This window comes from Phyllobates terribilis, unplaced genomic scaffold (assembly GCF_046119375.1).
Source record: "Phyllobates terribilis strain yellow unplaced genomic scaffold, ASM4611937v1 Scaffold_49__1_contigs__length_9717188, whole genome shotgun sequence".
In the NCBI taxonomy this organism is placed as follows: Eukaryota; Metazoa; Chordata; class Amphibia; order Anura; family Dendrobatidae; genus Phyllobates; species Phyllobates terribilis.
Genome location: NW_027362809.1, coordinates 8,243,586 through 8,271,422, shown reverse-complemented (window position 1 = coordinate 8,271,422; position 27,837 = coordinate 8,243,586). Strand labels below are relative to the sequence as shown.

Genomic DNA, 27,837 nt, shown 5'->3' with positions numbered 1-27,837 from the left:
GACCGAAGTCACAGTGAAGAGGGTGGCGATCCTAAGTGATATGCATTGGCAATGTATGCGCATGAAGCGGTTTCTCCGGTTGAAGACGGAACAAGCCGTTAGACAACTGGAACTGATGAGGAAAGCTCACAGTATGCGTGAAGAGGTCATCCGGGTGCCTCATGTTCTGGTGAGAAAGCTCATTGGGAGAAGCGGTCGAGCCATGCAGATGATGGTCAAGAAGTCTGGTGTGGTGAAAGTAAGCAGTCCCCGTGATCATCAGGACTGGATACCAGACGAAGACGGCATGGTGTCCTTCTCCGCTGTAGGAACAGAAGAAAGCCTAGAATATATACGCATGCTGATTGAGTACCGAGTGACCTACCTGCAGGAGGTAGAACAATTGAATCTCGCTAGACTGCGAGTAGATAGACAGCATCATCTGAGCAGCAGAAGATGGAAGCCGTCTAGAAATAGTGAGACCCGACAGAGAAAGGGCCCCCTAAATAACAGAACAGCTACAGCTGGAGTTAGGGACCTTTCAAGATGTCCTGAGAGTAGTGGGCGTGGGTTTAGAGGTAGTGAGACCTCCAGTAACTCAGGTTTGAGCAGCCCATACAAACGACCCCATAGAGGACGGGACAGTACGGAGTCGAACCGGACCTTAAATACCAGGGCATGTGAGTCACACCGCTGTATGACTGACCGCTGGGAGCTGGGGAGGTCTGACAAGATTATGACTGACCGCTGGGAGCAGGGGAGACCTGGCAAGGTTACGACCCGGAAAGGTGACCTGACGAAGTCAGTGACAGTGACAAATGGTAGGTCCCTAAGGAATGGGCTAATGTCGTTGACTAAGGTTCCAGGGGCTGAGTAGCACAATTGTAAAGTACATGGTCTCTATGTGAGCTGGGGGTTATAATGTTATTGTGTATATTATGTGTTCAACCCCACAAGTTTGAACAGAGGGGGGGTGGATATGTAATGCAGCAGCTTGCTAGCATTACTGTAAAAGGTCCAGGATGTGTTTTACCTGACCATGTACCTTCCCCTTTAACTGACTGGTCACATGACTGTGACATCACACAGGTCCTGTATGCACAGTAAAGCTCTGTACACATGACTGGGACAGCACACAGGACCTATACACACAGCTGACTGATCACATGACTGACATCAGCAAGGTCCTGTCAGTATGTGTGTATCTGTGCACAGGATATATAAACCCTGGTGATTTGAGACAGGTGTGTTCGGTGTGAGGCGTGAGACACCGTTTGTGAGAGGCCTAGTGAGGCCGAGTGAAGCCTGGCAGCCTGAAAGGCCGAGCCCGGATCCTGTGCGTGGATGCCAGTGACCTTTGAGGGAGAGCCGGCTTGTTGAGGAACCCTGAAAGGTGCAGGCTGGATGTCAAGTGTGGAAGACATACCAGTAGCCTATGAGGGGACGACGGCTAGAGACCCCTACCTGGGAAGCCACGAAGCCACAGTGGTGGCAAGCGTAAAGGACTGCAGCAGCTAAACCCGGCAAAAGTAATACCCTGTGCTATATGGACTTTGTGATATGAACATTGCTATTTTTACCTTGCCATAAGCTGTAACCTGGAGCAAGTGGGCCTGTGTGCCACTTGGCTCATGAACATTGTGTTAATGTGTGTCGGCGTGCCACGGAGTTGGACCCGGCGAACTGTGGCTTATGAAGTAATAAACTGCAGCATTGTGAGAAAATACATAAAGACATTGCACGTGTGCATTGATTGACGCAGCGAAGCGAGTAACCCCAGTATGATGACTAGCGCTGCCTTACAGCGGCTTCATGAAAAACCATAGTTTTTTTTGCCACCTTTTTTATTTTTTACACTGTTCACTGAAGGGGTTAACTAGTGTGACAGTGTTATAGATCAGATCATTCTGGGGGCGATGATAGCAAATATGTGTACTTTATTTCTATATTTTTGTTTTCATATATTTTCTGGGTATAATGTTTTTTTTTTCATTTTTTATTATTCTGTGATTTTTAAAAAATAATAGATTTTTCATATATATATATATATATATATATATATATATATATATATATATATATATATATATTTTACTTATGTTCATTTTAATTAGTCCCTCCATGGGACTTTAACTTTCATTACACTGATCACACCATTGATAGCAACAGGGGACCCAGGACCGTGGGGCGTTCCAGAAAAGTCCAAATGAGTAGAAAGTACAACAGCCAACCATGTGGACTGTCAAACTGACAGCAGCCTGCAATACCTTGCATCATAAGATGGTACTGGCTGAAGCCGTAGAGTGGATTTTATAGAATATGACAAATGTATGAACAGAGGCCCAGGTAACATCCTTAGAGACCTGAGCAGCTGAGATGTAATGTCTGACTGCCCTTGTGGAATATGTAATTTCCCAAAGAGGTAGAGATTTATCCTTGGATTTTTTGGCTTCCACAATAGCCGACTTAATCCATTTGGTAAAGGTTGTCTTGGAGGCTGACAGGCCCTTGTGTAGACAATCAAGGATCAAGAGAAGAAAATCGGAATGCTGGATGGCTTCCATTAACAAAATATTAGCCTAGATGCCCTGGCCAAATCCAGACAGGTGCTCCTATGGATGAACTGTAAATGGACAACATGAGGGGAGGACAATGTCCTTTTTGATGTAGAAAGTCAAGACCATTTTGGAAGAAATGATGGTGCGAGTGACAAGACCACCTTATCTTGATGGAGAATGAGGAAGAGAACCCTACAGGAAAGGGCAGCAATCTCAGACACCCTGTGAATGGAGGTTTTGAGCACCAGAAATGCCATAAAATGCTATAAAACTAAAAGATAAAATAAGAGCGCTCCATAGTAAATTCCTGGTGATAAGAAGCAGGGAAGAGTAGATGGTATTGGCTCATCTGGTGGAGTTGTGAGAGTCCGGCAAAAGCCGACAGAATGGCTCATTAAAAGAATTGCGAGGCAATAAAAGAAAAAAAAGTTGTGGTTGGCGCAGTCACAATGAAGGCCAGGATGAGACCATATAGAAAAATAACAAACATTTATTAAAAGACAGCAACGCATTTCAACATTGAGTTGACTTCTTCCTCAGGCCATAATGTGATAAACAAATGTTCTTTTCTTCTTCTACACCTTCTCATCTTGGTTTTCATCATGACAGTGCCCACCACAATATTTTTTTCTTTCTCATTTGTTGCCTCGCGACAGATTCTATTAAAGTAATTTTGAGGAGAAGCTGACTAAGAATCTTTCCCTTTTTTGGAGAGCAGACAAAAAAAGGTCCCAAGGTCCTACCGGTTGAATGTAAGGAGGACACAGTGAACCACCCCCTGAAGGGTCTTAACATGATTGTGAAAAGCCTGTGTATACTGAAAGAGTATTGAAAGGGCAGAAACCTATCCCTTCAAGTAGGAAAAGTTTAGGGTGAGATAAAACCTTCATATGGTGATGGATTTAGAAGTGGAGGGCTTTGTGGCCTTGAAAAAGTGTGTAAAGAAGTTTTAGGCTTGAACGAGGGCTGCCTGGAGTTGGAGGGTTGAGAGGAATAGGAGTCACGAAAGGAGCAAAACATCTTGAAGCACCTGCATGGCATCGAGCATACAGGGAGCCCCGCTGAACGTATAACAGACATTTGTCTCAGTGCTAACAAACACATTAAGTAACCAGAGCCACAGGAGGCCACACACAGTATAATCTTTACACAGTACCGCCATCCCCCACACAAAGTATAATGATCCCACATTACCGCCATCTCCTCTACACAGTATAATATTCCCACAGTACCGTCATCCCCCCACACACAGTACAATCTTTTCACAGTGCCGCCATCCCCCCACACACAGTATAATGTTCCCACAGTACTGGCTTCCCCCACACACAGGAAATGTTCCCACAGGACTAGCATCCCCCTCACACACAGTTTAATGTTCCCACATTACTGCTATTCCCCCACTTTCTAATATTCCCACAGTACTGTCCCCTACACACACATTATGGTACCATCCACATCACCGACTACCCCATGGCTAATTAATAAATACTCACTTAGTCCCATTCTAGGCAGGGAGTATCATCCATAGAGGTAGCCCATGCGGTCGCTACGGTGCCTGTGAATTGAGAGGGATCAGGGCGGTTTGGCATCGGGCACCTTCTCCTTACCCATCATCGAAATTTCAGCAACATCCACATTTCATGACTGTGAAACCATTTAATTAAATAGTGAATCAGGGAGTCAAAAGCTCCCCAATCCACCATTCAGCCTTCACCTGTGAGTCTGAGACTCCGTGCACTGCAGGCACAATGGCGTCACTACATCACACCTGTAGTATGGAGCCTCAGTACTCACACTGCACAGACCGGAGCAGCGCACCTCAGGAATGGGTTTGGATGAGTAGTGTGTGTGCTTTTTTTTTTAAACTTCAGGAATTGTGAGGGCATCATAATAAGCAAAGGGCTGTTTAGGCTTTCATACTGAATGGGCGGCTGGTGGAGGCTATTATACTGTGTGGGGGGCTGTGGTGGACTTTAAGGGCCTCGATACTGAGAGGAGGTCCTCATTTTGTGTAGCAGGCTGTCATGGACATAATACTGTTTGAGGGGCTTTGGGGGCCATCATACTGTGTGGGGTCTGTGTGGGCCATCATTCTGGTGGGAGAACTTATTCTGAGCTACATGGGCAGACAGGAGAACAGTTTCCTGGTGATGAGTCAGATAGGGATAAGTAAGTGAGAAATACAGACCTCTCGTATATCTGGTTGCAGGCTTAAATTGATATGGTGTTGTGTGCCAGGAGGGAGACATCAGATGGTACGCTGTGAAGGAAAGCAAAGATATAATGGCAGAGGAGACCAAGAGCAGGATGAGGTCCTTAGCTCAGGCCAGGAGGCCTACTTAAACAGTACGGAACTTTGCCCAGGGGAATCAGAAGGCCAGGAGGCCTAATTAAAAGGAAAAAAAACTTTGCTAAGGTGAGCAGCAGAATAAGGTACTTTGCCCTGGATGGTGGTCAGAAGGCCTAATTAAAGGGGGTTAAGTTTAGGATGGATTCCTTATTTTAGATAATCTGCATTTAAGCAAACAATTGTCTATACTAGAGAGGAAGCTGCAGTGTTGCAAAACTGGGACATGAGTTCTCCTACGGAGAGATGAAGATGTAGTGCCACAGAAAGGAGTGTGTGTGGCCGTCATTGAATGGACTTTGAGAGTAGTAGTGAGGATGCACCTCAGCCTGTGAGGTCTTCACAAATCAACTGGGAGCCGAGAGTAGCTCTGATGGGCCATAGCGACACATCTTGACCCGGATGGTCCTCACAGGGAATGAAGGACCTTCCCATAATGGTTTACTGGACTGCATAATGCAGAAGAAGCCTTCATAAAGTACTTTGCCTGCTATCTGATGTATTACTTCAATCCAGTGAAAGAATTTTGTAAAGAGCTGAGATCCTTTGCGGAGGATGGATTTGCGCAGGGGGTGATCAATAGGGAAGAAAAGGAATTTCTGCTCCCCTTTTTTCGGTGATGGCAACTTTTTATTGCCTCCCGAAAGTCCACAAAGGCATCGATCCGTTAAAAGGAAGGCCGATTGTCTGTGGAATTAACAGCTTAACCGAGAAACTTGGTATGTATGTGGAAAAATTCTAAGGCCATTTGTGACAGTCCTCAACTCACACGTACGGGATACCACCAATATTTATTCGGTCTCCCATGACAGCACCACGTGAGAAAAAGGATCCGCCCATCAAGGACAGGAAACCTACAGGTTAAAAAGGGCGGCCCTCTCTTCCCGCCTCAGTTTAGGTTTCCTGTCCATGATGGGGGACCTTGCAGGCTTACCTGCAGAAGATGGACTCCTGTCCCAGAGAGGGCCACAGCAGGTGGTTTGAGCCGGTTCGTCCCGGTCCTCTGGAGACGCCACGGCAGGGCTCATGGGGGCGCCTTCTGACGCGACTTCCGGTGCGCCGGGCAGGAAGCCCTGTGACGACACCGGAAGGGGCGGGGCTCGTTTGAGTTTTTTGGCGCGAGCAGCTGAACGCCGGGGGATTGAGGATCTGGCGGCGAGGAGCCCACCTGGATCCCACCTGGACCTGGGGAGGAAGACCAAGGAGCAGGTAACGCCCTCCTGGGTAAAAAAAAAAAAAAGGAAAGACACACCCACACATGGTACCGGTATGGCCAGTATATAAAGGGTCTGGTAACATACAGAGGTGCTTCCCAGCCCATTCTTACATTGTAAGCTATGGAAGATTCATAGGAGCTGTCACCTAGGCAACAACATCTGCTGCAGGAGCAGCCCTCTGGGGAGCCCTCACAGCTAGTGGCGCAGCGTCATTCCCGGCTAGGGTCTGGTCATACAGCTAGAAGAGCTACCACTAAGAGCAGGAAGGACGGTCCGGTGCGGCGTGATTCCTCGCCATGCATGCTGGATTCTTCTGCTTCTACGGTACCGAAGGTTCTGTGGGGTGAGTGGAATCTTCGTGAAAGTTCTACTAATGTTTCCTCCTTCTTTCTATCTATGACTTTCTTTTAGAGCAAGAAATGTTCCTTGAAGTTCAAGCACAGAGAGTGTGCCTTATGCAGCTGTCCACTCCCTGATTCATATAGCAAAAGATTATGTCAGCTTTGTATCAGCAAAATGATATCGGAGGAGACCCCAGATTTTTCCCTAGGCCTTAGAACTTTAATAAGGGAAGAAATAGGCAAAGCATTGCAAGGTTCAGAGTCTGGGCATATTCCTCAAGAAACGCAGCTGGGTTCAGACTCTGAGCTATCGGTCGCTTCCTCCTCCGCCTTCTCTTCCTCTGATAGTGAGCCAGATAGACAGTGCTTCCCCCTGAAGGAGGTCGATGCCCTAGTAAAAGCCGTCCGATCTACAATGGGGATAGTGGACTCGAGGGTAGAGAAGTCAGCTGAGGATGTTATGTTTGGTGGTCTGGGGCTAAAGAAGAGAAGGGTCTTTCCAGTAAATTCAAAGGTGAAAGACCTCATTGATAAGGAGTGGAGAAAGCCTGACAAGAAGGGTAGTGTTCCTCCATCCTTTAAAAGGAAATATCCGTTTGAGGATGCTATGTGTTCCTCCTGGTTAAAAGCACCCAAGCTGGATGTTGCTGTTACCAAAGCAGCGAAAAGAACTTCCCTCCCGTTCGATGATATGGGTGCATTGAGAGATCCCCTAGACAGACGGGCTGATACTTTCCTGAAAGGGGCATGGGAGACAGCTGCGGGAGCACTGAGACCAACAGTAGCAGCTACCTGTACGTCCAGAGCCCTGATGGTGTGGCTTGAACAGCTAGACAGTCAGTTGAAGGATGGGACTTCTAGGAAAGACATTATTTCTTCCCTTCCACTGGTTCAGGGGGCGGCAGCTTTTCTTGCTGATGCATCTGTGGACTCGGTGAGGTTGGCAGCAAAGTCAGCAGCACTGTCAAATGCGGCTCGGCGAGCCTTGTGGATTAAAAGCTGGCCAGGGGATTTACAGACTAAGTCCAGACTGTGTACAATCCCGTGTGAAGGGGAATACCTCTTTGGTCAGACCATGGACGACTTATGGGAGAAAGCGGGGGACCCTAAGAAGGGGTTTCCATCAGTACCTCTACCCTCCTTTAAGAGATCGTTCCGGAAGAGGAAATTTTTCCGGAAGAGATATTTCAGGGAGCAAGACAAGTCTGACGAAAGGGGTCGAAAAGGTAGAGGTCTACTCTTTGGTCCGTCTCCAAAAATTGAGCAGGAGCCAGGGGATACACAATCAGCCCAGGTGGGAGGGAGATTGTCATTTTTTGTCCCAGCTTGGGAACAGATTTCTCATAGTAATTGGATTTTGAGCCTGATTAAGTATGGTCTTAAATTTCAATTTAAAGCATTGCCTCACAAAAGATTCATGGTTGTTCCCTCCAGTTCTTCCCCAGAACGCCAGGCTGCCCTCGTTTCGGAAGTACAAACCCTAATAAGAAAGCACGTCCTGATTGAGGTTCCGGAAGCTGAAAAGGGTCTTGGTTTCTACTCCCTGCTCTTCTTGATTCCGAAACCGGATGGAAGTTTCAGGACAATTATAAATCTGAAATCCCTGAATAATTTCCTTAAAATACACACCTTTAAAATGGAGTCTTTAAAATCCGTAATAAAGTTACTTTTTCCCCACTGCTATATGGTAGTGCTCGATCTCAAAGATGCGTATTACCATATCCCAATTCATAGTGATTACCAGAAATACTTGAGGCTGGCCATTGAAATAGACACTTCCAATACACTGCACTCCCCTTCGGTTTAGCTATAGCCCCACGGGTTTTTACTAAAGTAATGGCGGAAGTTATGGCCCATATAAGAGAAAGGGACATTCTAATTATCCCTTACCTGGATGATCTCCTGATAGTGGGGAATTCGTTGGTTCAGTGCGAGACCCACCTGCAGGAGACCATGTCGGTCTTAAAGAGTTTGGGGTGGTTTCTAAATTTAGAAAAGTCTAGACTATCTCCACTCAAGGTACAACAATATCTGGGGGTCATATTAGATTCCAGGAAACAGCTATGTTGTCTTCCAGAAGAGAAAATTGATAGAATCCGGGAGTTGGTAGAACAATGTATACGTAAACCTTCTATGTCACTCCGTAAGGCCATGTCACTATTGGGAACCTTCACCTCCACTTTTCCTGCGGTTCGTTGGTCACAATTGCATTCAAGAGCCTTTCAGTGGGATGTGTTGTACAATAACGCAGCTTTAGAGGGGCATCTAGACCGTAGGTTTACGCTAGGTCCTTGTGCCATATGGTCCCTTCGTTGGTGGTTACGACAAGACAATCTTGCTAAAGGGGTTCCCTGGGAATGTAGTCCAACTGCAGTCTTGTCCACTGATGCAAGTGCCACAGGTTGGGGAGCTCACTTTGAAGGGAAATTAGTGCAGGGAACCTGGTCAAGCAGTGAGCAACAGTTGTCATCAAATGTTAAGGAGCTTCTGGCGATGCAGCATGCGTTCAACGAGTTCCTTGTATATTTACAGGACCAGCATGTCCGTGTACTCTCGGACAATCAAGTCACGGTAGCTTACATAAACCACCAAGGGGGAACCCGCTCAAGAAACTTGATGAGGGTAGCGAACGCACTTCTGCTGAAAGCCGAAGATCACTGTCTCTCTCTTTCGGCTACTCATCTAAAAGGCAAGGAAAACATCACAGCGGATTTCCTCAGCCGTACTTCTGTAAAAGAGGGAGAGTGGTCCCTAAATATACAAATATTCTCCAGAATCGTAGAATTGTGGGGCCTTCCGACTGTGGACTTATTCGCAACAAGAGCCAATCGGAAAGTGGAAAATTTTTGTTCCTTAGACCCCAGAGAAGGACCCCTGGCAGTGGACGCCTTCATGGTTCCCTGGAGATTTCCTCTGGCATATGCCTTCCCTCCCATGATCCTGCTCCCAGCGGTGATAAGATCAGGGCAGACCGGGCCAGAGTGATACTCATATGTCCCTTTTGGCCCAAAAGACCGTGGTTCCCTTGTCTCCGGAAGATGTCCATATCAGATCCCTGGGTTCTTCCGGAGATTCCGGACCTCCTCACTCAAGGGCCACTTTCCCATCCTCCAACCCCGAGTCTAAATATGACGGCGTGGAATTTGAGAGGGTGTTATTGACCAACAAAGGATTCCCCGCAAATGTAGTGAATACTCTCCTGGCTAGCAGAAAACCTGTTACCACCCGTATTTATGCCAGGACCTGGAGGAAGTTTCTGTCCTTTGCAGATGTTAAGGTGGAGGAGGAGCCCCCTATTGGGAAAATTCTGGAATTTCTGCAGCGAGGCTTAGAATTAGGTCTCACTACTAGTACCTTGAAAGTACAGGTGTCGGCGTTGGGAGCTTTATTTTCTTCCAATATTGCAGATAACTATTGGATAGCCCGTTTTTTAAAAGCTTCCTTTAGGTGTAGACCCATTACCAAGGTAAAGATGTCTCCCTGGGATTTGAATTTTGTCTTAGATGCCTTGACCAGTCCTCCTTTTGAGCCACTAGATTTAGTCTCTCCCAAAATTATTTTCCTAAAGACGGTCCTGTTAGTAGCCCTAACTTCAGCCAGGAGAGTCAGTGACCTACAGGCCCTTTCAATATGCCCTCCATTTACGCAAATTCTGGACGATAGGATTATATTAAAACCTGATCCAGCCTTTCTTCCTAAAGTGGCCACTCGATTCCATAGAACCTAGGAAATAGTTCTCCCAACTTTTTGCTTTCCGCCCAAAAATCAAAAAGAGGAGAGACTTCACACTTTAGACGTTAGGAGGTGCGTACTAAGGTACTTAGAAGTATCACGTGGCTTTAGAAAGGATAAGTCCCTATTTATTTGCTATCAGGGGGCTAGGAAGGGTTGTAAGGCCTCAAAGACTACAATCGCTAGATGGATCAAGGAGGCCATTTCCCTCGCATACTCCTCAGGGGATAAAGAGATACCGGAGGGATTGAGGGCGCATTCTACCAGAGCGGTATCAACCTCCTGGGCGGAGAAGACAGGGCTTTCCATTGAGGAAATTTGTAAGGCTGCCACTTGGTCTTCTCCCTCTACTTTCTATAGGCACTATAGATTGGATCTGGGTGGCTCTGCAGATCTCACTTTCGGGAGAAGGGTACTTCAAGCTGTGGTCCCTCCCTAATTTCCTTCGTCTCTGAAATTCTCTCACGTGGTGCTGTCATGGGAGACCGAATAAAGCCTTAGTTACTTACCGGTAACGGGATTTTTCGGAGCCCATGACAGCACCTTTATATTCCCTCCCTTCACTGGTGTTGTGCACTCCCGTAGAGTTGATTTCTTTTTGTGCACCCTTGCGGGAAATTGATGAAAAGTGATGTACTTAATGTGATTATGTTTTGTTATAACTAACCTTGGCGTTACTCTCATGCTCTGTTAACTAAACTGAGGCGGGAAGAGAGGGCTGCCCTTTTTAACCTGTAGGTTTCCTGTCCTTGATGGGCGGATCCTCTCTCTCACGTGGTGCTGTCATGGGCTCCGAAAAATCCCGTTACCGGTAAGTAACTAAGGCTTTTGTGTAAATTGGAGGGGATATGTGTGGAACCTGGCATGGTTTTGGAGACTATAGATGTGGAGGCACTGTACTCCTCCATCCTACATCAGGAGGGTTTGAAAGCAGTTAATCGCTATTTGAGCACCAGGGGGCGACAGTATGAGAGACATAACCAGTTCGTGATGAAAGCACTGGAATTTTGCCTGACCAAAAATGTATTTTTATTCAATAATGAGTACTTCCACCAGCTCAGGGGCACCGCGATAGGCAGCCCGTGTGCACCATCGTATGTCAACCTGCTCCTGGGCTGGTGGTCTCTTTGTCATCTGGAAGGGCACTGTGGAGACGTTCGGGGATTTTGTCAAGAAACTCAATGTCAACAATATTGGGTTACATTCTACGTATGAGGTGAATTCATCTACCCTGGCTTTTTTGGACATTAAAATTGAGATCAATTCCAAGGGTGAAATTATCACTAAGACCCATAGGAAAGAAACAGCCACAAATTCCCTCCTGAGGTGGGAGAACAACCATCCGGCCCCCCTCAGGAGGGGAATCCCTAAGGTACAATATTTAAGAATGCGCCAGAATTGCTCTACCTTGTGGTCCTTCAAGGAGCAGGCAGATGACCTCAAGATAAGGTTTAAAGACAGGGGTTACCCCGAAAGAGTCTTGAGGGTGGCATACAATGAGGCCTTAAAGAGAGATCGGAGACCCCTTTTGATCCCAAAACAAAAACCTGATCAAAGTGTAACTACACAATTCGTCATGAGATATTGCAATAGAGCGGAGGAGATTAGATCAATCCTCCAAAGGCATTGGTCATTATTAAAGATGGACACAGACATAGAGAATGAGATCACACCTTACCCACAAATCACATACTGAAAAGGTAAATCTATGAGGGATAGGCTAGTGCATAGCCACTATCAGCTGAGAACCGCCCCGACTTGGTTGGCTAGAGGATTCAAACGGTGTTTCACATGTGGGGGATGTAAGATGTGTGAATCGATCCAGTCAGGCTGAGTTCAAAAGCAATGTTACTGGTACCACGTACTCCATCCGGCACTTCATAAATTGTCGCACTAAGGGCGTCATCTATAAGGGCACATGTGAGTGCGGGGTGGAGTACGTTGAAAAAACAAGAAGAGAATTTCGTAAGCAAGTGGGGAAACATATACGAGATATAAGGAATAAAAGAGATACACAGGTCGCTAATCACATCAACCTACGGCATCACGGGGATGTAAGGAAGAACCTATTTATGGGGATCGAGAAAATCACACCTCCTGTGAAAGGAGGTAGCTGGGATAGGTCGATTTTACAGAGGGAGACCCATTGGATTTTCAACCTCAGAATGGTATACCCGAATGGCCTGAATGGGCAAATGTTCGTAACTCTTTTCTTTGAAATAGAGGTGTAATAGGGACATGTAGTCAGGGACAGCCGCCAATGAGTGGGGGTGCCATTGCGCAGGACAGGGTGCCAACCTCCGCCTTAAGTAGGTGTGCAGATAGAGAGGGATACTCTAGAGATCTTTTCCACCCATTCTTTGGGTTTTCGGTGGTGTTCCCTGGTTCCCTCATGCAAATTATATCATGCGTTCCTCCACTACTACCCTTCTTCCTGTTTGATCACCCTGGCATTTTTTTGACACACACATCTTCTCTACATGACGTGTTTAAGTGAATTGGATTATGTCATTATTAAAGAGTGAAAATACTTTTTTGGTAAGGAATGCTTTTTTTTGAGACCATTGGTTTTTATTAAAAATTAGTTGCTGAAGGAATACCTGCACTACCCCTAGGGATGGGGCAGGACATATGAATTACCTGTCTAACAAGAATAGGCCTATAGGATCCTAGTCTAATGGTTAAGATCTGTGTTATGGCCTCCCCACAAGCATAAGAATTGTGGTGATGGGCATGGAGAGGTGGTGTGACCGTTCCCCTCCTGTCATTATCTGGAATGGAGCTTCAGGCTAGTTTGCAGGCTGGTGTTTGTAGCACAGCCGGCGGAAGTGGTAATATGCGTTCCACAGGCCAGATGTGCGCTCCGGAAACCGGATATGCGGTCCAAAGACCGGAAATGCGCCATCCGCCGGAGGCGGGGTTTCGACAGAGTGCACAATAAAAGAACAAGGAAGCCAGTAAGTGATACTGCAACAGCCAGGAAAGTTGGCAGATGACTTGCAAAGGCCCCCATGAGGACACAAGCAGGTTCACAACTGCCCTGATGATTCTACATTTGTGATGAAACGCGTTGGGAGATCCTGTGGGAGTTCACACACCCAGGGTTGGCAGGAGGCATAAGGATTAGTGTTGAGTGAGTATGTTCTATTTACCCTTTCGCCGAGTATGCTCGGGCCGAGCTCCGAGTATTTATAGCTGCTTGGTGATGAGGTTAAATCGCTCCCGTGTGCATGATTTGCGACTGTTTGACAGTTTTATTACATGTGAGGAATGTCTATTTCTTACACATTCCTCACATGTAATAAAGCTGTCAAACAGTCGCAAATCATGCACACGGGAGCGATTCAAGCATATCACCGAGCAGCTATAAATACTCGGAGCTCGGCCCGAGCATACTCGGATAAACATACTCGCTCAACACTAATAAGGATCTGAGTGCAAGCCGGAAGGGACTAAATCTTGGGTGAGACCGTTCCTTTACTGTGATAAAGCAGTGGTCTGAGTGCAGAAATAAATGTATGCACTCCATGCTATATATGATCAAGAACAGGGTTTCAGTGGGATGGAGTAGAAAAGATGCTCCACCACTTGAGTACTGCCTACGAGATTTCTAGAATACGTGTATATAGTACTACATAATACACAGCTATGATTTGAGATAGTCTCTGTATGTATAGGCACCATAGTAGATGGGTTTGATTGTCCCCTAGTGCAACGTTTAACGGTGCTGCTGTACATGTCTAAGCGGTGTTGGTTTATACTGACCACTATCACTGTCTCTGTATATATACCATTGTGAAGAGCAGTGTGAGACGGATTTGGTGGCAAGTGGTATTTTTGGGCACAATAAAACCCTGCCGTTGATACGCTGCTAAGAATGAGTTAATGACAACGCAGTAATGGATTCCATTTACCAAGTGTAAACTAACTAATTTGTGTTGCTCCATTAAAGAAAGTGACAGCATTCTGCTATTTCTGGGTGGAAGAGCAACTGTATTTTTTCCGCTTAAATTTACACACCTATCTGATAAAGGTCTGACTTTTGAGATAGCTTTTGGACCATAGCAAAGGTGGTGTGTAATATATGTTTGGCTTGTTCGTCCACACGTAGTGGTGTTTTACTGTATTTTCTTAATAGTTTTTAAAGATTCTAAGTAAAAGTTATATTTTAGTTATCCGTATTTTTGCTACATATAGCTTGAAAATATATCTGGAGGATTATCATTCCCTTACATGTGGCTATCTGATGTATTACTTCTCATCAAGTTTTGTTAAGTAAATAATAATTTATTTTTGGACTTTGGTCTCTCTCATTCATCTCCAAACCATCTGGTCCGGTTCCGCCAAGTAAAACGGCAGCAGGCGGTCTGCAGAATAGGGAAATCCGCCAAATGTATGTGTGTATATACACTACTCACAAAAAGTTAGGGATATTTGGCTTTCTGGAGAAATTTCTGGAAAACGTAAAAACTTCACGCTACTGTGAGATTTCATCATGAAAGTAGGGCACTTAAGTAGAAGCATGCAATGGTAATTTTCTCATCTCAAACAATTTATTGAAACAAAAGCCAACAACAGTGGTTTGTCTCCATGAGTATGTCTCCTTGAGTAACCTGCAGAAATATGCCAGATATCCAGACATGTAATCTCACAATGTATATTCTTCAATATTGCCATCACCCTTGATCTGACAACCATCTGTTTCAATTGCAGGAACGTTTCAATGTGCAATACTCTACATATCCATTTATCTCCATTCAAAACTGTTTATACGGCCTCTCTCTCCTATTTATCCCCCCTGTTTTTGTGAATCGTCTCCTTGTGGCTCCTCCCTCCTACTCACACGTGGCCTATTCCATGTGCTTTGGAAGCTGTATAAATTGAGACATACAGGTCTGTGTGACCGTGGTCTATCTCCATGAGTATGTCTCCTTGAGTAACCTGCAGAAATATGCCAGAATTGGACCAGAAGTGACGAGAAGGTACGAGTAACCACCTATTAACTGTACTTGCTTCTCTATTCTCCCTTACACTTTCACCGTGCTTACATATGCCTTTACAGTTTTTGTTCCATTAATCCTCACTCTTCTCCGCTATCCCCAGACCCCAGTACCCTCTAACCAGATAATCATATCTCCTTCCCTATTACTTCCCCACCTGACCTCATCTGCCAACCTGCTCCTCAACTTCAGATCTGTCCTACTCAAACATAAAACAAGCCGGCGACTCTCCTTCTCTCACCTTCTCTCCCTCTCTGCTTTCTACAATGCCACTCTCGCATTTGCTATTGACTCTGTTGCCCCTCTTGTGTATGGCAGAGTGCAACGAATCAATAGACAACCTTTGCACAATAACCTCACCAAAAAGTTTCGGCAAGCATCCAGGGTTGCAGAGCGGCGTTGGAAGAAAACACATTCGCAAGATGACTTCACTGCATTCAAACAAGCAACACTCAAATTCAAATCAGCCCTCACCTCTGTCAAACAGGCCTTCTTCACAACCCTCATTTCTTCCTTTTCCGACAACCCCAAACAGTTATTCAAAACTTTTAACTCCCTCCTCCGACCTCTGCTGCCCCCTCTGACCTCCCTCATCACTGCTGAGGCGTTTGCCACACACTTCAAAAACAATATTGACCAAACAAGGCAAGCCTTCACGGTCTGACCACCACAACCCCTTTGTTTTCCAGACCATTGTCCTTTCCCCATAACCTCCCTCTCCAACATCACTGAAAGAGAGCTTACTCACCTCCTCTCCAAATTACACCTTACCACTTGTGCACTTGACCCCATCCCATCCCACCTCCTCCCCAACGTCACTCCCACACTCATCCCATCTCTAACCCATCTCTTCAATCTATCACTAACTTCTGGAACCTTCCCCTCTGCTTTCAAACATGCCACAATCACGCCTATCCTCAAAAAGCCATCCCTCAACTCAACCGCTTTGTCCAGCTATTGCCCCATATCGGTGCTCCCATTTGCATTCAAACTCCTTGAGCAACATGTTCACGCTGAACTTTCCTCCCATTTCTCATCTAACTCTTTCTTCGACAACCAACAATCTGGTTCCGTCCCTACCATTCCACCGAAACTGCCCTTACCAAAATTACTAATGACTTACTTACAGCCAAAGCTAACAGACTATTCTCCATACTCCTTCTTCTAGACCTGTCCTCTGCCTTCGACATAGTTGACCACTGCCTCCTACTATAGATTCTTTCTTCCTTTGGTTGCCCTATCCTGGATCTCCTCATACCTTTCTAACCACACTTTTAGTGTCTCCCACTCCCACACTACTTCCTCATCCTGTCCTCTCTCTGTTGGAGTCCCTCAAGGCTCTGTTCTAGGACCCCTACTCTTCTCCATCTATATCCTTGGCGAGGGACAGCTCATAAAGTCCCATGGTTTCCAGTACCACCTGTACGCTGATGACACCCAGATCTACCTCTCTGGCCCAGATGTCACCTCTCTGCTGTCCAGAATTCCAGCATTTCAATCAGCCATTTCCTCCTTCTTCTCCTCTTGCTTCCTCAAACTCAATGTGGACAAATCTGGACTCCTCATCTTTCCTCCATCTTGCGTATCTTCCTCACCTGACCTTTCTATAACAATAAACGACATCACACTTTCCCCTGTACCGGCAATCCGCTGCCTCAGAGTAACCCTTGACTCTGTCCTGTCCTTTAAACCCCACATCCAAGCCTTTGCCACCTCCTGTCGCCTCCAGCTCAAAAATATTTCCAGAATCCGTCCTTTCCTCAACCGTCAATCTACTAAACTGCTTGTGCATGCCCTCATCAGCTCCCACCTCGACTACTGCAACATCCTCCTTTGTGGCCTACCTGGTAACACTCTCGTACCTCTCCAGTCTGTCCTTAACTCTGCTGCCCTACTAGTTCATCTCTCGCCTCGCTACTCCTCTGCTACCTCCCTTTGCAAATCTCTTCACAGAATTGAGTGATTCCATAATTTTTTCCCTCTGCTTGGTGTGAAAAAAAATACTCTTACTCAGTACCACATTTTTAATCTTGATTTCTTTAAGTGTTTCTTAAAGCCCTAAAGTTGCCATTTGAAATGACTTTAGTTTTGTGCCATGTCTGTGATCTGCTTTTTTTCAACAACATTAAACAACTGAATGAACATCCTCCGAGCCCGGTGATTCCATAATTTTTGCCAGGGGTTGTATATACAGCACCATGGAATCAATGGTGCTATATAAATAAATAATAATAACAGTGGTGAGTGCTGGTCACAAGTTTAATTGTTGTCTGCTGAGGCATGATATGCCATTCTTCTTGAAGGGCGGCCCACAGGTCATTAAGGTTCTGGGGTACAGAATTACAATCCTCTACACAGCGACTCAGCTGATCCCACAGGTTTTCTATAAGATTCAGAAAAACCTACAAGAAGCAAAATGAACAAAAACCCTACTATAAATAAATAAAAAGCAAGTGCATTTAAATAAAATAGGGTTCTTAGTAACACTGTTTTTGATCAACAATAGTATAAAAGCTATCCACCAGCGACAGACACCTTCTGTCTGCCCTTATTCACTCTGAGGTAAACTTTGACTCATGGTAAGGTTTTTAATATTAGACAGTGTAGATCTATCCCAAACGGGTTCACCTTGTCGATGGTGGGATGAAGATGAAATTAGGCCTATGTTGTTTGTGCAGAGGCACAATGACTGGATTAATGAGGTTATTCAAGAAGTAGGGGCTTGTCACTGTACCATTCACAAAGTGTAGGGTAGTTCTGTATTGACTAGACACACCTGCCCACACTGTAACAAAACATCACTGGCTACAACAGTCGCTGATGCATAGCACTCTCTTTGACGTCTCCAACATCATTGGCAGCCATCATTTCTGCTCAGTTTCAATAGAGTTTAATCAATGGACAGCACTGCAGCCCACTGTCCAGTGTAGATGCTACCTGGCCCATGCAAGTTGATGACGCCTGTGCCTGGTTGTATGGTCAGGTACCCTAGCAGACCACACTGATGTAAACTGTTTCAAATGGTCTGACAGGACACTTGGGTTCCTCTCACCTCCCTTAAATGTGCCTGCAGTTGTGTGGCATTCATCATCCAGTTCTGAAAGGCATTGTTCACAATGAAACAGTCATTAGTGTGGGATGTGGCCAAAGGACGTCCGTTTCTCTGCCTTTCTGTGACTTTTCCAGTCTCTCTGCATCTCTATTGCAACCTGCTGATGATGACACTATGTGACAATCAAAGCTCAGTGGCCACTTTCATCTGAAAACATCCTGCTTCAATTCTAACCCCAAAATTTATTGGGCGATTCATGGATCAAACACTTGTTGGGGTAATTTTGGTCGGCCGACCACTCCTGGGAACATTCACCACTGTTCCATGTTTTTGCTATTTGTGGATAATGGCTCTCACCATGGTTCGCTGGAGTGTGAAAGCTTTAGAAATGTCTTTAGAACCTTTTCCAGACTGATAGATGTAAATTACTTTGTTTCTCATTTGTTCCTGAATTTCTATGGATCGCAGCATGATGTCTAGCTTTTGAGGATCTTTTAGTCTACTTCACTTTGTCAGGCAGGTCCTATTTAAGTGATTCCTTGATTGAGAACAGGTGTGGCAGTAATCAGGCCTGTGTGTGGCTAGGGAAATTGAACTTTGCTTCCCAAAGATGTGATAAACCACAGTTAATTTATGTTTTAATGGTGGGGGTTGGGGGTGCAATCACTTTTTCACACAGGGCTCTGTAGGTTTGGATTTCTTTTTCCCTTAATAATAAAGCCCTTCATTTAAAAACTGCATTTTGTGTTTACTTGTGTTATCTTTGTCTAATATTTAAATTTGTTTTGTGATCTGAAACATTTAAGTGTGAAAGACATGTGAAAGAATAAGAAATCAGGAAAAGGGGCGAACACTTTTTCACACCACCTTTAGTTTTATTAGTAGATCTAAAGAAGGAATCTAAATACTGTACAATAATCTCCTCATATGTTTCCCTTATTATTCCCAGTAATTGTATTATTACACAGGATTTTTATGATGTTACATCGGCTCATCTTCTTCTCATTCAGGTCCCTACAATATCAGATCCTCTCAGTGAAGATCTTCTATATAAGAGAATTTTCCTGATTTACCCATCAAGGATGGATATGGACAGAGACAAGATGGTGGAGAGGATATTCCACCTCACCCTAGAGATCGTCTTCCGGCTTACTGGAGAGGTGAGAGATTCTGATGACGTCACATTACATCATTCTGATCTATGGGAATAACAGATGGACAGAACTGGAGAGGTGAGGACTCTGGAAATGTCTGTAGTGAGATTTATTAATGTGTCTCTCCATAACCAGGATTACACAGTAGTGAAGAAGACCTCTAGCGATCGCTGTCAGGACCCTGTGTCTGAGGGATGGGGAAGACCCCTGAGCCCAATTACTGGGCCTCCACCTCACCCCCTGATACATGAGGACATCAATGACCAGAAGATCCTAGAACTCACCTACATGATGATTGAGCTGCTGACTGGAGAGGTGACACTGCTGGGAATGCTGGGACATTATACAGTAACGCTATGAAGGGATCAGGGGGATGACGGTATCATTGTATGTGTCAGGTTCCTATAAGGTGTCAGGATGTCGCCGTCTATTTCTCCATGGCGGAGTGGGAGTATTTAGAAGGACACAAAGATCTGTACAAGGACATCATGATGGAGGTTCCCCAGCCCATCACATCTCCAGGTAATAGACAGGACTAAATACACACGGCCTATAATTATCTGTATGTAAAGAATGAATTCATTCCCTGTATGTGTTTCCACCAGATCTATCCAGTAAGAGGACAACACCAGAGAGATGTCCCCGTCCTCTTCTTCCACAGGACTGTAAACAAGAAGACCCCAATGTTCCTCAGGATCATCAGGTAGATGGAGAGAAGGTGTCTCCCCTATGATGTGTAGACGGCTGTGAGATCTTGTGTTCAGTCTTGTTTTATCCACCAGTATTATATGTTTTATACTTGTGTAATGAGGACAGTGGAGATGGCAGGATTAGAGCTGATCATAGATGGGACTTCTCCATCTGTCTGTGACTTTTACAATATTTGTTTCAGGGTGAAGTTCGGACCCATATTAATACTACAGAGACATATGTGAGGGATGATGAGCGGTGTAAAGAGGAGATTCCCACATATGACTACCCAGGTGAGTAGTAACCACTAAATGCAGAGAAGTCACAGATTCTTCTCAGTCACCGGCTGTGGCTGCTTTATCTATGGTGTAGTCCAGCCGTTCCACTATCATGTGACTACCATTTTGCCTCTAGACCACAACATTCTTCTCCACCCAAAACTGTTCAAATGACTTTGAACATTGAAAGCCCTTTTCTATATAACTTACAACCTGGAGGATCCACCTACCTAAATTAGAAGATGCTGACCGTTACCGGCTCAAGTCTGTAAGCTACAAAGTAAAATGACAGCGTATGTAGAATGTGCTGACAAATTAGAAAATCACTTGAAAAAAACTAATATGATTGGTCTGTAAGAGAAGGTGGAGGGTAATGATGCTGTTGGCTTCCTAGAACCCTGATATCTTATTGGATAACTCTACCTTCTCTCCCTTCTGTGATGCTGAATGTGCTCATATGGTCCCTACAAAACTTCACTTTTATGATCGACAACATTAAATGTGCAGTGAGGGCCAAGTGTGAATTTTTCTAATTTTTCAATTTCTTTTAAAACCAACTAACTTCAAACAGGATTGCGATAAACGACATAAAAACATTACACCTGTGCCATGATATATCTCTAAGCTGTGTGTGGCTGTTGGCTGTAATATACATTTATTACTGCCTGCAGGAGATGTGTTGGCTCCAGCCCTGGTTTCATGGATTTACTCCGTCATAAATTCCATTATGTTTTCAATCCTAAGGAGTTCAGATTACTGCACAATCTCTCCTGAAATGGGGGCACTAATACTTTCTCTATTCTTCTGGTCAGGACTCATAGTAGCTCCAATGGTCCACCATAAATGAGTGCAACTCATGGGGTCGGCCTGCCTCATGTATGTGAGTCTAACTCCCTGGTAGTCTTTTAAAAAAAATATCTCCATTGCCTCTTCCAAATGCCCGAGGTCTAAATTTAAGACACCTCATCTCTGCACTATTATAAAAAGTTCTCTTTAAATGTCTAATATTTCTTCTTATAACTCATCTGATAGAAAATATTGTCCCTTACAATAGTTTAGATTGAGAAGAGCCATCGAGCCCCATACTCCAATTACCCCAGAGAGGTTTCACCACTAGTTACTCACTACTTACTGATGGAGACTGTTGAGTTTGATAATTTCTGGAGATGTGTTATTGTATGTACTCAGTTTTTCCCATTACCCTTTATCCCTTCTACATGGATCTGGACTTACTTAGAAACCCCTAGACTTGGGCCACAGTGTTACCTGCTGTTCTGTGGTGTGAGATGGCAAGAAGAATAGTCAGGTAGCCGAGTCAGAACCAGGAGGGCAGAGAAAATACAAAATCAGAAGACACAACAGTAGTCAGTAAGAGTAGTCAGCAAAAAGGCCAGGGTCACAATGGGAAAAAAATAAACAAGCCAGGAGCTGAGCACAGAGGACTGAACTAGAGGAGAACAAGGCTGTATCTGGCAGCTTCCGGCAATTTATTTTGAGCTTTAGTAGGGTGCCGTGCTTTCCAATTGACCCAAGTAGGGAGCAGATTACTCCAGCTGGACAGCACACACACCAATACTGCCAGACTGGATGGTACTACTGGTCGCATGCACCCTAATCTTAGTGGCTGGACAGAGCCTGCACCACCCAGAGCTTCTGGTTCCGATGTCTCCTCCATTACCAGTGCCACCTGCACAATGAATAAGGTGGCGCTTGGTGACAGCAGCAGAAGTTGCAGGAGCTGAGTCCAGAGAAGATGGGAGACACTATTTTCATAATATGAGAAAATGGCAGAAAACCCGAACAGTAGAAATCCCCATAATGTGACTCTATTTTGGAAATTATACCCCTCAGTGAATTAATCTCTAGGAATAGTGACTATTTTGACTCCGCCAACACTTTCCAGAAATTAGCACACAGTGGATGATGGAGAGTGAAAATTGCAAATATAACATTTCATTACCCAACACATAGTGTCCAGATTGTGCTCCAGGAGACACACACCATCAATTAAGTGGGTTCTTCTCACTATAGTAATGCCAAATACATGGATGCTAAATGTGGTTTGGGCGCACTGCAAGGCTCAGAAGTGAAGGGGAGATCTGACTTTGGTAGAGCGGATATTGCTGGATTGGTTTATGGAAGCCATGTTGCTTTTCAAGAGTCTTTGAGCCACTAATAATGTGGAAACCTTTGACAGATGATGGACCTGAGTGGAGACTTGTTTTTTTGCTGAATGAATAGAAGTTTTTATTGATATTATTTTCGCCTACATAACATTGTTTGTTCATTCTGTCTCCCAAATATGGAATAAAAAGCCACCAAACAGTTGGACACCACGCTCTACTGGTTCATCCTATGATGTTTTCTATTAGACTGTGTACTGTCATTGTCTTGGTCAGTAATTAATTTTTTTACATAACTTGCGATTTTTACATACATTTTAAGTAGAAATTTCAAAAATAAAAAATTTGAGGATATTTTATTCAAAAATAATAATTGGTTTTCTTCTTGGCAGATGACTGTACCAGGAGATCAGAGGGACAGCTGACATCTTTAATTTTTAAATCAGATGATCTTGAGATCCCACAGGATACAATTGAAGTGAATGCCATTACTCCAGATATACCATCATCCCTTCACAGCAAAGATCTGTCATCTGATCCTTTGAAACAGGTCCTGTCTTCTGATTCATTACCGACTACTAATGAAAATGAAAGTCACAAAATAAGCACTAAAAAACAAACTGCTCCTAAAGCAAAGAAGCCATTTTCATGTTCAGAATATGGAAATAGTTTTCCACACAAAAAGTCTTTTCTTATACATCAAAAAATTAACACAGCGGAGAATAGATTTTCTTATTCCAAGTGCTTGAAATATTTTAACCAGAAATCAGATCTTGTTAGTTACCAGAGAACTCACACATTGGAGAAGCCATTTTCCTGTTTAGAATGTGGGAAATGTTTTAACAAGAAATGGAATCTTGTTAATCACCAAAGAACTCACACAGGGTTGAAGCCTTTTTCATGTTCAAAATGTGGGAAATGTTTTATCCGGAAAGCGCATCTTGATAGCCACCAGACAACCCACACAGGGGAGAAGCCTTTTTCATGCTCAGAATGTGGGAAACGTTGTAACCAGAAATCAGATTTGGTTAAGCACCAGAGAACTCACACAGGGGAGAAGCCTTTTTCATGTTCAGAATGTGGAAAATGTTTTGCAGATAAATCAAGCCTTACCAGACATCAGAGAACTCACACTGGAGAAAAGCCTTTTTCGTGTTCAAGCTGTGGGAAATCTTTTAACCGTAAAGAGCATCTTGATAGTCACCAGAGAACTCACACGGGATAAGTTTTCTTTTCCTGTTCAGAATATGGAAAATGTTTTGTGAAGAAATCATCTTTTCTTAGTCACCAAACAGTTCATACAGGGGAGAAGCCTTTTTCATGTTCTTAATGCGGGAAATATTTTTCACAGAAATCAGCTGTTAATAAACCTCAGAAAAGTCACACAGGGAAGAAGCCTTATTCATGTTCAGAATGTTGGAAGTCTTTTAACCGAAAATTGTATCGTCATAAAGGGGTTGTCCACTACAAGGACAACCCCTTGTCATTCCTCATGTTTGGCCGTGTTAATATGAAAACACTCATATGCTCCTCCTATGTCGGCAATGTTCCAGCGGTATTGGGACTCAAGTTCCTAAGGCTCACATGAGGTTGTTACATCTCGCGAGCCCTGGTCCTAATCAGTGCCAGCTTCACTGTCTCTGCCTTCGGATGTATTGAACAACAACCAGAAGCCAGGGCTGCGGCTGCTGTTTGACTTCTTTTTAATGTTTGATTTGTCCGAAGTTGGGGAAAGTGACATCAGCGCAGGGCTCACATGACTTAACAAGCTCACATGAACCCTGGGAACGCAAGCGCCGACACCGCTGGAACCGCACCAGCATAAGAGGTTTGCATAATTGTTTTTAATTTAACAGAACCAAACCTGAGGAATGAGAAGGGGTTGTCCAAGTAATGGACATCCCTTTTAAACATCAAAAATATCAAAAATCCCACACAGAGAGAAGTCGTTATCATACCTAGAGTGTGAAAAATAAATTATTGGAAAATTGTATTTTGTTGACCATCAAAAATAATTCAGACGGAGAGAAACTATATATGTTATTGACAAATTGTACAAAAACATATAACAGACAGTTGTATAATCAAATGAGAAAGTGAAATTACTTTGGAACTTACTGTATTTTTTGGACTATAAGACACTTTTATCAAGAAAAAATCTTGCTAAAAAGTGAGTGCATCTTATAGACTGGAGGCTGCTTCAAGTGACAGAGGAGAACAATGAGACAGTGTCAGAGGCATAGCTAGGGGTTCAGCTCAGGGGGGGCGAAACATCTGAGTGGGCTCTAACCAGGTAATCGTGGGTACAACTATGGTGGTGCCCTCTGATCGTGGGTATAGAGAATCCTCAGGAGATGAACGCTTTGAAAATGAATCTCTACACCAACACTGATAGTATCACCATATGGTGACCATTTCGTGGTAGATACCAGTGCTGCAGAACATACAAATAATCACAGTACAGTTATACTGTATATAGTAACTTACAGCTGAAGTTCTTTCTGGTGGAGTCATTCATTTTCCCATCTTTTCCATCTGGCCCAGACCAACATGGCAACTTCTCCAGTCAACATTCGTCTGCAGATATTACAACGAAAACACATTTCACTTCTAAGAGACGTGAATACATTTGAGCACAAGGAGTAGGGAGCCGGCGGCGAGTCGCTTGCTGTGCAGCCCCGGCTTAACTATATCGGAGTGCACAGTGCTCCAATATACCTAAGCATAGAGTAGCTTTGGGTGGGCCCCCCTAAGCACGGGGCCCAGGGCGACAACACCCTCTGCCCCTTCCCGGTAGCTACGCTACTGGACAGTGTCCTTCCTGATCACTAATAGAACTGCTCTCGATCTTCCACACCAAACTTATCTAACTGATGGGTGCAGAGCAGGAGAAGAAGGTACCAATCCACCTCAGCCAGTGCACAGCGTGCCCTCGAACACGATACACCTGATGCCTGACGTCATATGCCCTGCTGGTGCTACCAGGCTACCCAATCATTGACAGCTACTTTCACCACTGCCTACTTACATACCATTCCTCTATGGTCTTATTCCCTATTCGGGATACCAGTATTACAGCCAGATTAAATGATGACTTAACCTAGTATTGCGATTTTGAAAAAGACCCAGGCTCGGGTCGAAACATTGGAAAATAACATTTTTGTTATGCCAGTCACTGTGGTGAATTGTTTTTGAAGCTCTCTGGCTGACTGTCTCTTTCTCTCTGGATGTCTCTCTCTGGCTCTCTCTCTCTGGCTAGCTGTCTCGCTCTCTCATTGGATCTCTGTCTCTGGCTCTCTCTGGCTGGCTGTCTCGCTCTCTCTGGCTGTCTGTCTCGCTCTCTCTGGCTGTCTGTCTCTCTTTCTGGCTGGCTGTCTCTTTCTCTCTGGCTGGCTCTCTCTCTGGCTGTCTCTCTCTGGCTGGCTGTCTCGCTCTCTCATTGGATCTCTGTCTCTGGCTCTCTCTGGCTGTCTGTCTCTGGCTGGCTGTCTCTCTCTCTCTGTCTGTCTCTGGCTGTATGTCTCTCTCTCTCTGGCTGTATGTCTCTCTCTCTCTCTGGCTGACTGTCTCTCTCTCTGGCTGGCTCTCTCTGGCTAGCTGTCTCGCTCTCTCATTGGATCTCTCTCTCTGTCTCTCTCTCTGGCTGGCTGTCTCTCTCTGGCTGGCTGTCTCTCTCTCATTGGATCTCTGTCTCTGGCTCTCTCTGGCTGTCTGTCTCTGGCTGGCTGTCTCTCTCTCTCTGTCTCTCTCTCTCTCTGGCTGTATGTCTCTCTCTCTCTGGCTGTATGTCTCTCTCTCTCTGGCTGGCTGTCTCTCTCTCTCTGGCTGACTGTCTCTCTCTCTGGCTGGCTCTCTCTGGCTAGCTGTCTCGCTCTCTCATTGGATCTCTCTCTCTGTCTCTCTCTCTGGCTGGCTGTCTCTCTCTGGCTGGCTGTCTCTCTCTCTCTGGCTGTCTGTCTCTCTCTGGCTGGCTGTCTCTCTCTCTCTCTGGCTGGCTGTCTCTCTCTCTCTCTGGCTGGCTGTCTCTCTCTCTCTGGCTGGCTGTCTCTCTCTCTCTCTGGCTGTCTGTCTCTATTATCAGGAACATACTTGTGCTTCGGGGCAGCCCGGGGGCAGGTCTTTTCTTGCTGATCTGGCCTAGAGCATAAGTTAAGACCCGCCTACAGTCCAGCCCCAGAGCACGAGCATATCATTAAAAGGGGTTTTCTCAGGAATTAAAGTTAATTTTAATCAATACATCTTGGAATAATAATAATTTCCACAATTGGATGTGTTTAAATAAAATGTTCCTGTGCTGAGATAATCTTATAAATGTGTCCCTGCTGTGTACTGTGTAATGGCTGTGTCTGACCGTACAGGGATATGGTCTGATCATACTACAGCTCCTGGACTGGGGAGGAAGCAAAAGAGGATACAGACATTACAGCAGGGGATCACAGCTGATTCTGTTTGTGAGGTAAAACATTTCCCTGCCTGTTGTCAAACAAAGTTTTACTTCAAAGAAAGAATCATTTGTGATCCTCTGCTGTAATGTCTGTATAGTCCTCACCCCCCTCCGCCCCAGAAATGTGGTATGACCAGACTATGTTCCTGCACGGTCAGACACAGCCATTACACAGTACACAGCAGGGGACATTTATAAGATTATCTCAGCACAGGAACATTTTATTTAAACACATCCAATTGTGGAAACGATTATTTTTCCAATATCTGTTGATATAACTAAATTATGCCACCGTTTAAAAACCCCGCTAGAGGACACACCCTCCGCACACCGTGTCCCATAACTTCAACGGGCTAACAACATCAAATATAAATTACATATAATTGTTTTTTATTTGTTTCTTGAGAATTCTATCATCCATACCTATATCAATACCTGATATTTAAGAATGCAGAATCAATTTGGTTTTCTTCTTCAAGTCCCGCGGACAGGACGTATCTAGCACCAGTATCCAGTATGCCTCTCTGTTAGGGAGGGCACGTCTTCCATCTCCTCCTCTAGGTAAGGGGTTCATTTTCTCTAAACCATAAAATTCTAATCCTTTTACATTGCTCCCATGTTTTTGTAAAAAATGTTTTGATACATTTAATGGATTATTGTCTTCTCTGTTGTATGAATCTGTGATCTGCTCCTTACTCCTCTGTCTCATCATCTGGTCATCTGGAGTGTCGGCCATGCCACACCTGGGGAACTATTTCAATCAGAACCGTGTCATTTGTCTTTTTACCTATAAATGGAGCACAGATGAGCTGTTTTTTTTGGAATTGTTATTAAGGGTCGATTGAGATTTGAGAGCGGTAAAAACAAAAACCAATGGTGAGGGAACATCAGGGAATACAATATTAAGGGCAAATTCTTGTCA

At 44.7% G+C, this 27,837-nt stretch overlaps 1 protein-coding gene and 1 pseudogene across 1 annotated transcript in view; both read left to right on the top strand.

Moving 5' to 3' along the window:
- Positions 1 to 22,987, top strand: part of LOC141191649 (uncharacterized) — a 30,976-nt gene extending 7,989 nt beyond the window's left edge. The window contains exons 2-8 of the mRNA XM_073661590.1: positions 19,237 to 19,386; positions 19,516 to 19,695; positions 19,779 to 19,902; positions 19,986 to 20,083; positions 20,273 to 20,363; positions 22,664 to 22,742; positions 22,864 to 22,987. Coding sequence (XP_073517691.1) covers positions 19,237 to 19,386; positions 19,516 to 19,695; positions 19,779 to 19,902; positions 19,986 to 20,083; positions 20,273 to 20,363; positions 22,664 to 22,707 — 687 coding nt within the window. The 3' untranslated portion in view covers positions 22,708 to 22,742; positions 22,864 to 22,987. The remainder of the gene's footprint in view (positions 1 to 19,236; positions 19,387 to 19,515; positions 19,696 to 19,778; positions 19,903 to 19,985; positions 20,084 to 20,272; positions 20,364 to 22,663; positions 22,743 to 22,863) is intronic.
- LOC141191651 (uncharacterized) overlaps positions 1 to 26,729 on the top strand; it is a 147,852-nt pseudogene extending 121,123 nt beyond the window's left edge.
- The last annotated feature ends 1,108 nt before the right edge of the window (positions 26,730 to 27,837 follow it).